Here is a 15,901-nt window from a genome sequence, read left to right on the forward strand (position 1 = left end):
AAATTATATAAAAAATGAGTTTAGGGGTAATAAAACTTCAATTTAGTTAAGGTATGTTTTGAAAATTTCTATCATAGTTTAGGAGATAATTTTGCCTTATTCCAATCTTAAAAAATTACTTCCTCTTTATCCCATTTTATATAAATGAATTTGATTTTATACTGCATTTAAGAAAAAAATTGAAATTTTTTGTTTAAGGCTGAAATAAGTATTTTAAATTCAAACTGTCACTTAATATAGAGACATGTCATTTTATTTTTGAAACAGACCAAAATTAAAATTATATAAATTGAGACAGAGACACTAACAATTTTAGTCTATGCCAAATATTTAATAATTTATGTTTGTTAAATTTAATAGATACAAATAGATAAGAAAAAAGATTTAACTAAATATCAAAAAGGTCTTTTTCATCAAAATATTTAAGAACGAAACACAAATAATTGCATTAGCCATTTGACATTAAATCGATTTTTTTTTAAAAAGCAAAAAATACACCTAAAAATTGTATTAAACCATATCGTTAAAATTCGTACAAATTATGATAATTATATCTTTAAATAAAAAAATTTCAGTAATTCAGTTGATCAACTACTTATGTTTCTCTTTTTTCCTATCCTCCATTTTGGAAGGAAAAAAAGTATCTTAAATATGAATTCTCACTAATTTCCTATTTTTCTCTAGTTTCAATTTGATAGTTAAAATTCTATAGAACAATTAGTAAATACTAAAAGTGCTATTTTTTAAAACAAACTTATGCCTATTTTAGGAATTATTTTAAATTTTACCCTTAAACACAAAGGACCATATTTGTCATTTTCTCATTTATATAGGATGGTGAGGTTTAATAAGATTAATTAGTAAAATTAATTATATGAGAAAAGTAGCTTACACGATGTATAATATGATAAAGAAAATGATTATTATTAACTTAGTGGAGAGATCGATGTTATTGCCATTTCTATTTACTTTATATAACATTATTTTTTTATTAATTCGTTTTTAAAAAAATAATGTACTCTTTCTATAATCTACTATTCTGATTAATTCGAAATTGTATTATGTAAGACTTCTTCCTAATATAAAATATTTCAATTATAAAAAAATTGAATTTCAAGATTCTGAATTAGAAGAGATTGTACGTAACATGTAATATTGAAAAGCGCAACTTTCACATATAGCAAATAAAAAATTTATATTTGTATGTTATAACAAAGTTTGTATAATTGTGCTCCATAGCAAATATAGAAACTGTATAATTCGCTATACATATACTGTTGAAGCAAATTGTATAAAACGAAGTGTATAAAACAAGAAAGAGAAAGACACTTGGGCAGAAAACTGTATAATTCGTTATACATATACAGTTGAAGCAAATTGTATAAAACGAAGTGTATAAAACAAGAAAGAGAATGACACTTGGGCAGAGAACTGTATAAAAACGAAGTATATAAAAATGAATTGTATTATTATAAGTGTATAGAACGATTATATACAATTTGAATTTGTATAAAATGAGAAAGAGAGAAAGACAAAAGATACTTGACAAGGAATATACAATTGAATCGAATTGTATAAAACGAGAAAGAGAGAAATTAGATACAATTTGAAAATTGTATAAAACGAATAAGGGAAAAAGACAAAAGAAACTGGGCAAGGGAGTATTTTTATTGTATAATTATAAGTGTATAGGACGAAAATATATGTACTTGCATGTGCATATACAATTTTCTCACGTTTTATACAAACAGAAACGCAATTTATACATTTCACTTGTGTTTGTATAAGTGAGAAAGGCGACGGTGACGAGCGAGATTTGGGAGAGTGGCGAACGAGATCTGGAAGAGGGGAACAAAAATATATGTATTTATATAATTTTCTCTGTTTTATACAATTAGAAACAATTTTTATACACTTGTGTTTGTATAAAAAGTGAGAAAACGAGCGAGAGATTGGAGGAGAGTGGCGAGCAAGATATCTGGGAGAGAGGCGCCTGACAAATTTTTGCAAACGTTTGCTATGGAGCACAATTAAACACATCTTAGTTACTCCATTTATTTTAGGTTATTAGTTTGCTATTATATATAATTTTTTCTAAAATTAACAATTTTCAAATAGTATTGAATATATTGGCTAATGTGTAATGATTAGGGATTAGTTGACTTACTAATTGGAAGATCAAAATTTGAAACTTAAATCCACAATTTATTAATGATATGAAATCCAAAATGTTTGGATTTCAATTTTATTTAAATTATATGCACACCTTCTACAAATCAATAATATATTAATATTATCTTTATTTTTAAATTTGAAATTGTTAGATAGCGGCTTAAAGCTATTTTAGTCAATACAATTTTGTTAAATGATTAATAGAGACTAAAATTAAAATTATTATACTCTAGGTCAAAAATTAAAAATTGTCTTAAAAATAAATTTTTTTTGTCAAATAGTATATGAGTTTTAAAATGGGAAACTTACATAAATATACTATGATAAAAAAATATTTACCATTTATAGCAATAATATTTTTGTCTCACTTGATCACTTTTAATTCATTTATAATACAAGTTTAATACATATTACAGATTTAACAAAGCATTGCTATAAATGATAATAAACAAAAAGTATCGCTAAAATCAATAATTATTTTTTAAAATGTATTAATTTATGTAATTTGCTCTTTTAAAAAGAGCCAAAATTAACAAAGAGTTCATATGAAGTAAAAGAAGAAAAAAACAAAGGAGAAATACGTACATAGAGGAAGCTTCTAATTTCTAATCATTACAAAATATAAAATAAAACAATCACATTGAAGAAAACGTAGAAGGAACATATTATTTTGTACATTTTCTAAAATTATTATTTCGAAATTTTTCACAAATAATATTTTTTGTGTCGAAGAAAGTAATGAAAATTTTTATTTAAGTACGAAATAGAGTAATGTTTTAGTTTCAAATTGTAGCGAGATGTACTATATCTATGACTGATTCAATACGCATAATAAATGTGTTCACGTGTTTATAATACTTTTATAGCGACATAGTATATCGTATTCACACTTATATTTAATAAGTGTGTATGTATATAATATCACCATCAAACTATTTTCGTACGAATAATAAATGTATCCATGTGCATCTTGTATAGATATAAAAGTAAATTATCGTTACATTTGACAATCTTTTTAAATTATTTTGTTTTGAGAAAATATATGCCTTAGCTTGTTGTATATAGAATTTTTTAAGAATAGAGTAATGTTTTAATTTTTTTTATTATATAGAATTTTTATTATTATTTTAAAGAAAGAATGTCATTGATTATTACACCTAAAGTATAGTTCTTATGATCATGGTTATGTCATTAATTTTATAAGTAGTTTAATTTTATTCGAACATGTAAAATAGTTGGACATTTAATAAATATTCTAAGTCTAAATATAATTATTTAATTATTAGCCACGCACTCAGAAATAAATAAAAATTAATTGGAAATGTTGACAATATAGAATAATTGGAAAAACAAGAAGTCGCAATATAATGACTTCTTTTCATATCGATCGTTTCAATTTTTCTTTATTATTATATATACATCTCATCAATAAGGTGAAAACGGAGAAAGGAATTGCGAGATAGAAAATCGAACGTTCACAATAAAGTGAAAATTTGGGTAATAGGTCAATCAAATGAACAATTAATTTTTTTTTCAAATTAATATGAAAATATGATGATTTTCTTTGAAAATTACGCGATTAATCAAACTTTTACTATTTATAATTACTCATCATAGCTACAGTTTGCTCTAATTACCATTCGGGACTAACATTAATCGTTAATTACGTGAGCTGATTTCGAGTTGTATGATTAGTCACGTTTGTATAATTCACAACATTTGTATAATTCGCAACTAACATTTTTTCGTTTGATTTTATTTGTATATGATGGTTTTATTTGTATATGACGATGATTTCTTTTGGTTTTTCATTTTTGTCACTATATACCTTCAATTTTTTTATGTATAACTTTTAAAGTTTGTATAAACATATAGTTTTCTAATTTTGTATAATATAATTTGTATAGTATAATTTGTATAATATATTTTGTATAACTATTTAAAGTTCATATGTTTATGTTTGTATCAATTCATTATTTTGAGTTTTATCATATTTGTATAGTTCAGACTTTATATTACTTAATTATACAAAACACACGAATAATACAAATGTACCTACAAATTATATAAATGAGATGCAAATTATACAAATCATTGCCCTCTCTCGCTCGCCTCTCCCCTCCCTCTTCCAATCTCGCTCGCCTCTCTCCTCCCTCTTCCAATCTCGCTCGCCTCTCTCCTCCCTCTTCCAATCTCGCTCGCCTCTCTCCTCCCTCTTCCAATCTCGCTCGCCTCTCTCCTCCCTCTTCCAATCTCGCTCGCCTCACTCCTCCCTCTCCCGATATCGCTCACCTCTCTCCCATTTTCTCACCCTCTTTCGCCCGCCTCTCTCCTCTCTCTCCCAATCTCGCTCACCACTCTCCCCCCTATAACATGTAGATACAAATCATAATTAGCAAACTATAGCTATAAATCGTAATAGAGTATTTTGAGTGACTATACGTGAAAGTTCCTTTTATTTTTATTGGTTAATGTGAGATGATCTGATTTGCTTAATGGGCTGTAAAAGAGGTGAATGGATCAGGGCCTATTAAAGAGCCAGTTTGACCCACCGGCCCAATAATATGGGCTTGGGCCTATTATGGGCTACATAATGTTTTGGAAAAGTGAATCCTGAATTTCGAATAATTAAAAGTGAATTATAAATCAAAATGAGTTATGTTTGAAAAAAAAAAATTAATTTAAACGATGACAATTATCATTATTATTAAATGAATTTGTTAGATTTATTATTGTTTGGAGTTAAATGAACTATATAACTATCATAGAATTAAAATGCATGCAAAAAATTAGCTATTAAACTATGATATACTAATAATAAACTTAATTAACCCTACAATGTTATCTAAAAATGATAAAATATATATAAATTTTATTTTTATTCGTATGAAATAAAAAAATTATTTTTGATATCTAATTAACGAAAGTCAAATTATGAAAAAAAAAATCATGTCAAAACATGTGAAGATGAATTGAACATTTAAAAGGAAAGATCAAACATGTACTTTCTTACTCACATGATAGTTATATAATTCATCATAGGTCAAAATCAGAACTGAACATTTTTTTTTCCGTGGTTTTCGGGTGTCACTTTGTGAACCCGACTAGCTGTATCCATCGGGTCTCGCTGTTTCAAGGTGAGTGCACCACAGTTAGTTCTACAGGGCCCTGGAGATGCAGCCTGTATGTAATGCCTCCGGTGGCTCTGCTGGGACTCGAACTGGCAACCTGAAGGACTTTGTCCTCAGGCCTTTACCAGCCGCTACCCCTCAGGGTTAGAACTGAATAGTTTAGTTGTCAAAAAATGACAACACTTAGGCACATATCAGTCATTTAATTTTTTTTGACCGAATTCACAAATAGATTTCTAAATTCGTTGGATTTTTCCTCTCAAGTATCTTAACTATGCTATTTTCCTATTAAATTATTGAACCACCTATAATTTGTTCTTTTTAAACACTATTGACTGATTTTGATTGACTTTTCTATTGTAAATGTCTTCGATTGTATTCGTATTGTAATGATTTTAATTGAACGAATGAAGACAAACTGTGTGTTAGTCTCTTTTGTTTCCTAATGTGTTCAAATGACTTGAAGTAAAACACAATTTTTCTCGAACATTTTCATTATCAATTGAACTAATGAGTTCTGGAACAATAGATGTATTCTCTGTCAATACCCCTCATAAAATTCGTTTCCACATCAACCAACTGTGTTTAAAAGGAACAAATTATGGATGGTTTAATGATTAAATAGGAAAGTAGCATAGTTGAAGTACCTAAGCGGAAAAATCCAATAAATTTAGAAATTTATTTATGTACTTGGCTTTTTTTTTAATAATTAATTTGAAGTTTGATAAAGTTCATCTTAACAAATCATAACAAATTTTGAATAAAAACTCTAATATTTGATAAAAATGTCCAAATTTTATCAAAACTTCAAACGCGACACAAATTATATCGTAAATTTCTGGAGTTATATCCGAAAATGAATGAATTTGTAAAAATAATTTTTTTTTTTACAAATACAAATTAAATAACAACCTCAAAAACAAATATTTATACACTTCATCAAAAGCAAACAAATGTACAATGAAAATGAAGTTTTTTAATATACATTTCTAGAACTGATTTCTTGTGAAAAAGATAGTACAACTAAAATTTAATTTAAAATTTAATTCAAGATTTAACATTATGATTACATAGACTATAACTAGAAATTGTTTTGAATATGAATATTATAATTTTATATTAATCAGACTCTAAAACGACTATAAGATATAAATAAATAAAAATTCAAATCACTCATTTTTAACAACCACTAGTAAGTTTGTTTTTCATTCCTTCAAACATTCCTCATTATATTCTTTTTACAATAAAACTTCAACTATTTATTTACTTCACAAAAGAGAGGGATAAAATGAATAAAAATCCACATGCATATATCTTATATTTTTTTACCCAAAAATTGAACTAAAAGTTGAAATACTCAATCAATTATGCAATTGAAAGAATTCAAATCTCATGATTTTTATGATCATATGGAAGATCCACAAAACATTACAATATCATCTTCACAATATAATACAAATTCATATACATTACCCAAAAAACAATACAAGAAATCAAAAGATAGGAGAAAACGTATTGCTTCATACAAATCATATACTATTGAAGGTAAAATCAAGAATTCTATACGCGATAGCTTGCGTTGGATCAAGAATAAATATTCTTCAATAGTACATCGTCACTAAAAATATAAATTTGTGACGGAATATTTATGACAGAAAAGACTCGATTCAGAATTATCGTATGTGGAAAATTTTTAATTAACATTGAAAAATATATGAGCCTTAATTTTTTTTCCTTTGGATGAACTTTTTGATTAGACATGAGGTATATTTAATGTAATGTTGTTTTGTAATTCATGTTTATTGTAATTACAATTTGTGATCTTAGATTGGTGTTCAAAGATTTATGTTATGATGGAATTTGGACTTCTATTAATTGATTATAGTCTGGAAATTGAAGGAGATGTCCCTCGTTTTAATTTGTTTGTTATATTTTATTTTTTAGTGTACTTCACAAAAAAGAAGAAGAACATATCGAATAAATAAAATGAAACAGAAGCAAGTTATTTGAATAATTGGTAAGTGTCTCAATAACATATCGAATGTAATCTTAATAAATAGAATTTGAAAACGATAGTATATACAATAATTTTATCCATATAAAGATAGTTATGTTGGTTTCACTAGACCATCGACTCAATAATTATCCAACAATAAGACAAGCAAGAACAATCAAAACCAACAATCTTCAAAAGTCATGATTGCGACCACCAAAAAATGTAGTACAGTGGATGAAGTTTTTTTTCTTTTAATTAGAAATTTTGAATTTAAGTTTGGATATAAAAAAAATTCTTTATAGGTAGTATTTCTTCGAATGAAATCTTACACGATATAAATTTAAAATGATTGAACTTTAATATCGACATCAAATAATTAAAAAAAAGAGTCATGATTGTGAATTACTCCTCAAATAGGGCTATAATTATAAACACTTTTGCAGATTTTGTCACTACAATATAGCTATTGATCATAAATACGTTCCAAATCATAATGGTTAATTATGTGTACTTTATGTCTAGTTATTTTCAAGACAAGTGACTTAATTTAGAAAGGAATTTATGTCCATTTGATAATAACATAAATCGGTCACTGAATTTGATCTTAATCGATATTTATATAATTAAATCTTTTAAAATTTTAGATGTATATATATATATATATATATATATATATATATATATATATGTCACTTGGCACTTTACGTGTCAATCAATTTGTGTGAGATGACATTATGTTGAATGTGTATTTATTTATTCAATTTTATATAAATTTTTAAATGATTATTAATCTATATACGAAGTTAGAGAATATATATATCGTTTACGTATGGTACCAGAATATATGGACCATATAATTTAGTTATCTGTGTTTCATTTTGGTAAAAAGAATATTCTTTTGAACAAAAAAATACATATTATTATTATAAGAAAGAAGAATATCTCGATCGTTATATATAGTTGGTTTGATATTTAGTAGTGCGGGTATAAGTTTGTTCCTCTCTAGATTCTTCTCTTTGAATTTCTTCATAATTCAAAAGTCGTTAGTGAAATATTTCTTGAAATAAGATGATTTGATCTTCATAAAAGGATTTGTGGATCTTCTGGAAGTATTTGATTATCGAGAAGAGTTCGGCATATTTTGATTTCTTTATAAATATCTCAAGAGTTAAGGGAATATTCGAAATCACCTTTTGATGTTTTCATGATCTCTTTGTGAATATTCAAGATTTTATGAAATTTTCAAACTGTCATACGTCATATTTGTCGTTGTACTCTTAGAAAATGGTTATATTTATCCTTTGTTATATTTTTTTGATATATTTGCCCTTAAAAAGTTAACTCTTCAAAGGCAAATATGAATCCATAGTTGAACGATAAAAGTAAATATATTAAAACAATATAACAAAGGATAAATATATCTTTTCTAAGAGTATAAGAATAAATATATAAAAAAAATTAAAAGGAAATATGAATAACATTAAATTTCTAAAAGAAAAATCAGATCTGAGATTTAAAATTAAAAGGAAATATGAATAACATTGACAGACAGTTTTCCAAGCTATCAATAAATTATTTTTACCGTCTTTAATTAGTGATTTCAGATTTTATTTTTAGCTGTAAAAATAATTTGGAAGCGACGATCTAAAACATAAGTCAATGCACAAATTCAAATTAACCAAGCTCCAATATGAATATCGAACAAAAAATAAAAAATATCAGACTATTAAATGACTTCACACACACGATAACGAATCTAGTATTTTCATTTAAGAAATTTGAAAAATAAAAATATTGTGCCTAAGATTTGAATACTTAAACCACAACCTTATTTATTTCGGAGCCTCAAAAACACTATATATACAATGAAATTTTTTATCGACATGATCAGATAAACACTCTCCCGACCCTCTAGATCCGCCCGCCCCTATCACGTGTCAGTAAGGGTGCACATTTGCATGTGCATGGAGCTGTTTGTTCTCTGTAACTAATTACTTTATACTATAATTAACTTAATTAATTAAAAGCTAATAAGCTAATTGTAACAACCAGTCTGTCTGTTTAGATGTATTGTAATTAATTAATTGTTAAGACTAAAATTAAGGTATCCTATTTATTTGGGACCAAACTAATGATACCACGTGGATCTAGCTAACTAGTGAGCAATAATATATATATATATATGTATATAGGGGCGTAGCTACACTCATGTCAGGATGTCCAATTAGACGATTTTCATCAAAAATTTATATCGTACATACAAATAAAATGATAAACAAAATAGTTAAGTTACACGTAACTCAATGATTTCAGGCGCATTGAAAAGACATACAAACTTAAAATATTCTTGTGTTCGAACTTTACTAGTAGCAATTTTTCGCCTTTTTAAAAGAGTAAGCTCACCTATATATATATATAGAGAGAGAGAGAGAGAATTAACCAACAAAACAATAATAATTTATCCAGTGCAATCTTACAAAAAATGAGGTTATAGAAAGGATTAAGCATATACAGACATTGAACTATCTAAGTAGGAAGATTGTTTTCGATATATCGTCATATTAAGGAAATTAAAAGAAGCTATGACAAACTATTATAGATAATCCGATAAATTATTATCTAATAATACAGAAATATAAGAAATACAACACTTAACTATCTAACTAATGATCCGACTCAACCCCCCCCCCAAACACACACCCTACCCCACCTCGAAAAAAGGCTAAAAAAAAAGAGTTGCCTATCTTTAGAGTAAGTCATAAATCTCACATGGCATAACGTGTTGTTTGGCTTTCCCATTGGATATATTAAATTAAATTAAAAGAGGGGAAAATGAATATATATGTATATATAATATATCACCGACAATTATTATATTATATTCCCCAAAATCATGTGTGGATATTGAATTCCCTATCCTTTTCATTATCCTCTTTTTTATTTATTTATTCATGTAATATTTTTTACACAATATAAAAGGTTAAAATTATGCATCTTCTTAATTTATTCGCGTTTTAAATTTTTTGATGAAAATTCTGACTAGCAACGGATCGAAGTGGAGAAATGAACCTACGCTTTAGTACAAAAATGCCATTTTTAGTGCAGTCATTCAACTCAGTTTCATCTAAAGAATAAAAGACGATCTGATGCACTTAACTTTTCATTATATGCGGAGCTCAAAGTATAAGAGAGAGAATGGAATCACATCGACTCTATTGTACGCAGTATTATCTTATATATGTGCATACTTAATAACAAAACACTTGAAATGAGATTCAACTAAATATCACAAGAGTTGCATACAATAGTGAAATTACACTAGAAAATCAATTGGAAGTACTAGTAATGTACATATTTAATACACATTTGATTCTTTCCATAACCCTAATAACACCAAATGAAAGAACCAACAGAAACAAAGTAAACCCTAAGAGACATGTGCTGGTTTACACAGCTTTATTCCTGAAGCAATTTACAAAGTCACAACTGTTGTAAGGCAACAAATCAGTGAGTCTAACCGAGTTGACGAGAAACAGAACGAATCCTTTTATACAGTTTCCTCGTCGTGCTCTTCGTGTTACCTAATATAATAGTTTCTTTACATCATTGACAATTCGACGAATTCCTTCAAGCGCTAACTTTTTGTGCTTTTGCATCTGGAGTTTTCACAAGTTCAGCGTGATGTTTCCCCTGTTGTTGAGACCAGTAAGCATGAGCAGCTAAGACTCTGTCCAGAAGTTCCTGGGGAACGGGCTCGCCTCTTCGTTGTTGCGGGGCAATGCTTGCTGTATGTACTAATGTCTTCCATTTATCCTACATAAACAAAGCACCACACATCACATGGATGATGGGAACAATGATTACCATTTGCTAAACAAAGACTAAAAAATTAGTGAGATCTATGCTCTTATCTAGAACAACTCATATGTTCCCACTTGTGCTTTCTAGGCAATCATTCATAGCTGTCATTAGATTCATTAAGCCATTATAATAACAATTTACAATATAATAAATCTATGGATTGTCAAAATATGTAAAGCATCTTGTCATATGACGAGAGACCTTTTCTCGAGTTACTAAATACTCCTTCCATTTCATTTTACATAGAGGAATTTTACGGTCTAAAACATGTCATGACATACACATGGCTTTAACAGCATATCTTGTAAGGGTAAAAACGGAAATTTTGGGGAAGTTACTGATTTTCAAAACGTCTTGTTTAGTAACATTCTTTTTAAACGGACTAAAAAGAAAACAGTGCCAAAAAAATTGAAACAGAGGTGTATCTAAGGCTTGGGATGCGAACTCCAAATGATAATGAGACCATGACCATTATTTGCTAAGAACAATATGTGATAACATCAAGGATTCTAAAAAATTAATTTCTCAAGAACTGGCATAATGCATGGAAAAGGAACACACGTTCTTGCTCATTAGAATCCTCAGAAACAATAATGGCACCAATAAGATGTCTAACCTTCAAGTCAACATAAGTTCGATGATCAGCATTATCGAAAGCACGCATTTTAACATCACGCCACCTGATTATCAGAAATTATCAGAAATGCAGTTCTCTAGTGGACAATTTGTTTTGCTAGCAAAGAGGATTTTGAAGTTCTCGTACCTTCCAGTTCCAAGATGCTCCACAGCTTCAACTAGTGCTTCTACTTCTGCAACTGAGAATGGTCTCCGTATTCTACGTTGTGAAAGTTCAGAACGTTTACTTTTTTGGTTCAGCGGAACCATAGCAAGTGCCTCTGCATTAACTGAAGGGACTATCACCAAGGCTCTAGAATCTGGAATAAATACATCGGTTGATGAATCAATAGGATTTGTAGGAGATAGCTCTGATGGAAGGTTATTCTCGTTGTACTTGCACATCTCAGTCTCTAGAGGGTCTGCTGAAGCATTGTGAATCCCAAATTCCATTATAGGACTAGGTCGCCGCCTGAGCATAAATATAACTAATTAGTCTGAACCCAGTCAATTTCATAAATGGTGGTAAAACAAAATTTGCAAATAGCATTTCTTTCCAAAGCAACACACTAGTTGAAATCATAGGAGTGCTAAACTCTTCGATCATACCTTGTTAGTTCCTGATCTGCAACATATGTTGATGAAGCCGGAAGTTTGTTAGGAGATGATGATGGAGAAACTTGGGTGAATCTAGGCTCCAAAGTGAAACCCAAATTATCGAGGTTGCCATTCTGGGAAATGCCAGCCTGCTCCAGAGTTCTATTGTCATCTCTGACCTTCTTTCCCTGGAGAACCACCCCAACCCGTAATCCACTTTCCAATATAGCTGTAACTGCCTCCATAACCGTTCTCTGCATAAGAAAATTAGCATATTTAGCTTTGAGAACTTCCAATTCTAAAAAAAAAAAACTTTCTAACATCATCAAAAATCAATTAGTTACAACTGCCAACATTATCATTCCTTCATTTAATGCAAGCTTTCTGCATATCAGAGAATTCTTAATTAAGCGGCTTCAGAGACATACTAAATGACGAGAAAGATTAAATGAATAACTGTATTGACTGACAGATGCAGCAAGAACAATAATTTTCAACATTCAGCAAAGCAGAAATCGTCAACTGAAGTTTCTCAGTCAACCTAGGGAGGTGGGGGACTATTGAATACAACAGAGGAGGAGGAAAAGAGGACACCATGAATACCTTCAGAGAGCCAACTGTTGCAGTTTCCGGAACCTCTATGTAAAGCTCTGGCACCTTGAAAGACTTGATGCTAAATTTAACTGAAAGGATATATTGGACTCAAGTTAGAAGTTCTATAGAAGATAAAAATGCATGTTATCAACGAGGGAAAATTTAACAAACAGATGAAATCCAAAATCCCTTACCATTAGGGTCCTTCTTGTGATGATTGTTAACTGAAGCTGGATCAGCAGTTCCTGTAAAGCAATACAGAATATTACTTAGTATGACTACATAAATCACCAGGACCTTCAATTTCAAGGTCAATAGTAAAGTATTGACCTCTCGGCGGGATGGCATGCGAGGTATTAATGTCTCGTTTGATTTCCTTGTCAGGTGAATTTGTAACACTTTCGCTACTGGCCTCCTGGTAATATGCAACAGCAAAGCCATGGTTGCTCAATTTCCGTCTCTTGGAAGGAACTTCAAGTTGGCATCTCTTGCGTGCACGTACGCTTTTCCTACTGAGGTAAAAGGACTCCATTCCACCATCTAAACCACCAAATCCATGTAGTTAGAAAATGACATGAAGTGACAATAGAAACATGTACAAGAAAAGCTTAAGCTGGCAAAATTTAAGAGGTGTCAGGTATATCCTACACTTACTTGTGTAAGATCGCTCATATTCCTTCAATTTGGGAGCCACTTTCCAGTGTCGTGATTTCAGCATCTTCCTTATTCTTCTGTATCCAAGTCGTGATGTCGTCCTAAAGGCCCTTAACTTGGTGCTATATCTATAGCAGTCAAAAGAATTTTCGTCATCATCTCTAATACCTAACTTTACACTGTTCCTTTGCTTTACAAAAGAAGCACTAGGAACCGAATCCCTGTACAAGGGTAACTGTACACTACCATCTGAGTTAAACAAGCCACTGTTATTAACACATTCTTTGATTGGATTCTTTACACTACAAGTGTTAGTCACAGTTACGTCTTCAATCTGTTTGCTGTCATCATCTAAGTGCTTTTGAGTTCCTGTCCTGATTTTACTATCACATGGATCCTCGAGACTAGAGGATCCACCTTCAATTTTGTGGTGGAATTTTCCATCAGTTATATTGACCTCCTTGCAGTTTTCCAACTTCAAGTCAGCGTCAGAACCTATAACAGTAGAAGTATGCTCCAAGAAATAATTATTTTCTGCATGAAGAGGTTTATCGAAACCACGTTTCAAATTTTGCTCTTGGACTGCAGTGTCGGGTAAATAGTCGCTTTCTACACAACTCCCCTGGTCAAGGCACTCTGATTTCACAGCTTTACCTTCTTCCACTTGTTCGCTTTTAATACCATCGCTGCCATCAGCAATTTCATTTTTCCCTTCTGCTGCATTACTGGAAGTCGAGCTTTCGCTCTCCAGTAAAAGCTTCCCGGCAACAGCCGCCAATAATTCAAATGCACAAATTTGATCATCATCCAATTTTTTACAGGAACGTCTCCTCTGAAATGATTCAGAATCGCAGACGATATTTAGATAAGTATATAAATACAAGACTTGTAAAAGATCAGACAATTAACAATTTCAGCATCCTTACTCTAACTGATCTAGGAGCTTTAGGTATAACTGGAACTTGAAAGCCATTGAAACCAAAATCTAACTTCGTCTTATACACCATATCTTCAGAAGCATGCCAACAAGTGATCACCCGATGCAATAAACCAATGTCACTAATTTCACCAATCTACACCAAAAAAAAAAAGTTTTCATCAATCATCATACAATAAAAGCATTGACCAAAGACAACATATACATCATCCCAATGTTCAAAAGTTGAAAACTTTAAGTGACTAACAAATACAAAGGCACATAAAAAATGTAATATCATTACATAAAGCAAACATAATTTTTCACATAAGCCGAGTATCTACACAATCTCTCTACCCCTACAAAGGAAGGAGTACGGTCTGCCTACATCCTGCACCTCCTCAGACCCCACTTGTGGGATTACACCATATACATTGTTGTATTTTCCAAATGCACTTAGCTGATCCACAAATACAAGGAAACCATACATCTAAACCAACATCAATATATGCAGAATCCGAGATCCTTCTACTAGCCACGAGTATATATATATACTAAAATGCTTACCATACAACTCGAATAAGATCAATCACTGTTCTTCAAGAAGGTATCAGCACAACAACAAAAAAAAACAAAACTTTCAACAGAACACTAAAGAAAAAACATCCCATTTTGTATAAGAGATCCATCTCTACAAACCCAAATTCCAATCAGCAACAATTCAGAATAAAAACACAAAATTTTAACTTTTGATCCAACCAACAAAACTACACCTCAATCAAAACTAAAATCTATTCTACTTCATTTTCGATTCACCGATAATAACTAAAAAATCAAACCCAGTTCCAATTCTCACCCAAATTCAATCATTTCAACAAATTTTCACTTAAACATCAAATTCCAGACAATCAAACTGAAAACCAAACAAAATTCATCAAATCCGATCAGATCTCCCTGTGATCAACCTGAATTTTCACCGGAAAACTCAACCAATCTCCATCACCATAAAAACCCATCAAACCCTTGTTGAAAACAACACAAAAAACTGCATCTAACAAAATTTCAAAAAAAAATCCAAAAAACAGAGCATAAAATACCAAAAAAAATTAGAAAAAATTACCTGAGTAGAAATCTATGAATTTTGTATGAGAATTATGAACTTTCAAGCCATAAAAAAAATGCTAAAAAGGAAGAAGAAGAAGAAGAATTTGTACTTGTTTGTTACAACACTTTTTATTTACTTTTTTTGGTTGGGTAAGTGAAATTGTGGACAGGATTGAAAAACCTCTGGGTTTGGTAAAACCCCCCTTCTCTCTTCTCTCTCTTTTGTACTATTTCTACCCCACCCCCACCTTAGCCCCCCCA

At 30.0% G+C, this 15,901-nt stretch overlaps 1 protein-coding gene across 1 annotated transcript; it reads right to left on the reverse strand.

Moving 5' to 3' along the window:
• Window positions 1-10,562: 10,562 nt before the first annotated feature.
• On the reverse strand, window positions 10,563-15,843 carry LOC107020414 (telomere repeat-binding protein 3). The gene is made up of 10 exons (XM_015220767.2): window positions 15,657-15,843; window positions 14,547-14,693; window positions 13,621-14,452; window positions 13,297-13,506; window positions 13,161-13,211; window positions 12,976-13,055; window positions 12,385-12,626; window positions 11,924-12,247; window positions 11,777-11,840; window positions 10,563-11,112 (listed from the first exon to the last, which is right to left on the reverse strand). Exons 2-10 carry the CDS (start codon window positions 14,625-14,627, stop codon window positions 10,927-10,929), a joined length of 2,070 nt encoding a protein of 689 aa, XP_015076253.1. The 5' UTR covers window positions 14,628-14,693; window positions 15,657-15,843; the 3' UTR covers window positions 10,563-10,926.
• Between the last annotated feature and the right edge of the window lie 58 nt (window positions 15,844-15,901).

Source organism: Solanum pennellii, chromosome 5 (genome assembly GCF_001406875.1).
Source record: "Solanum pennellii chromosome 5, SPENNV200".
Taxonomy (NCBI): Eukaryota; Viridiplantae; Streptophyta; class Magnoliopsida; order Solanales; family Solanaceae; genus Solanum; species Solanum pennellii.

Coding starts and splice junctions, on each gene's coding strand:
- LOC107020414 (XM_015220767.2), bottom strand. CDS start 14,627: ATGGTGTATAAGACGAAGTTAGATTTTGGTTTCAATGGCTTTCAAGTT. Junction 13,212..13,296: donor GCATGCCATCCCGCCGAGAG/GTCAATACTTTA, acceptor ATTGCTTTACAG/GAACTGCTGATCCAGCTTCA. Junction 12,248..12,384: donor GCAGATCAGGAACTAACAAG/GTATGATCGAAG, acceptor ATTTATGCTCAG/GCGGCGACCTAGTCCTATAA.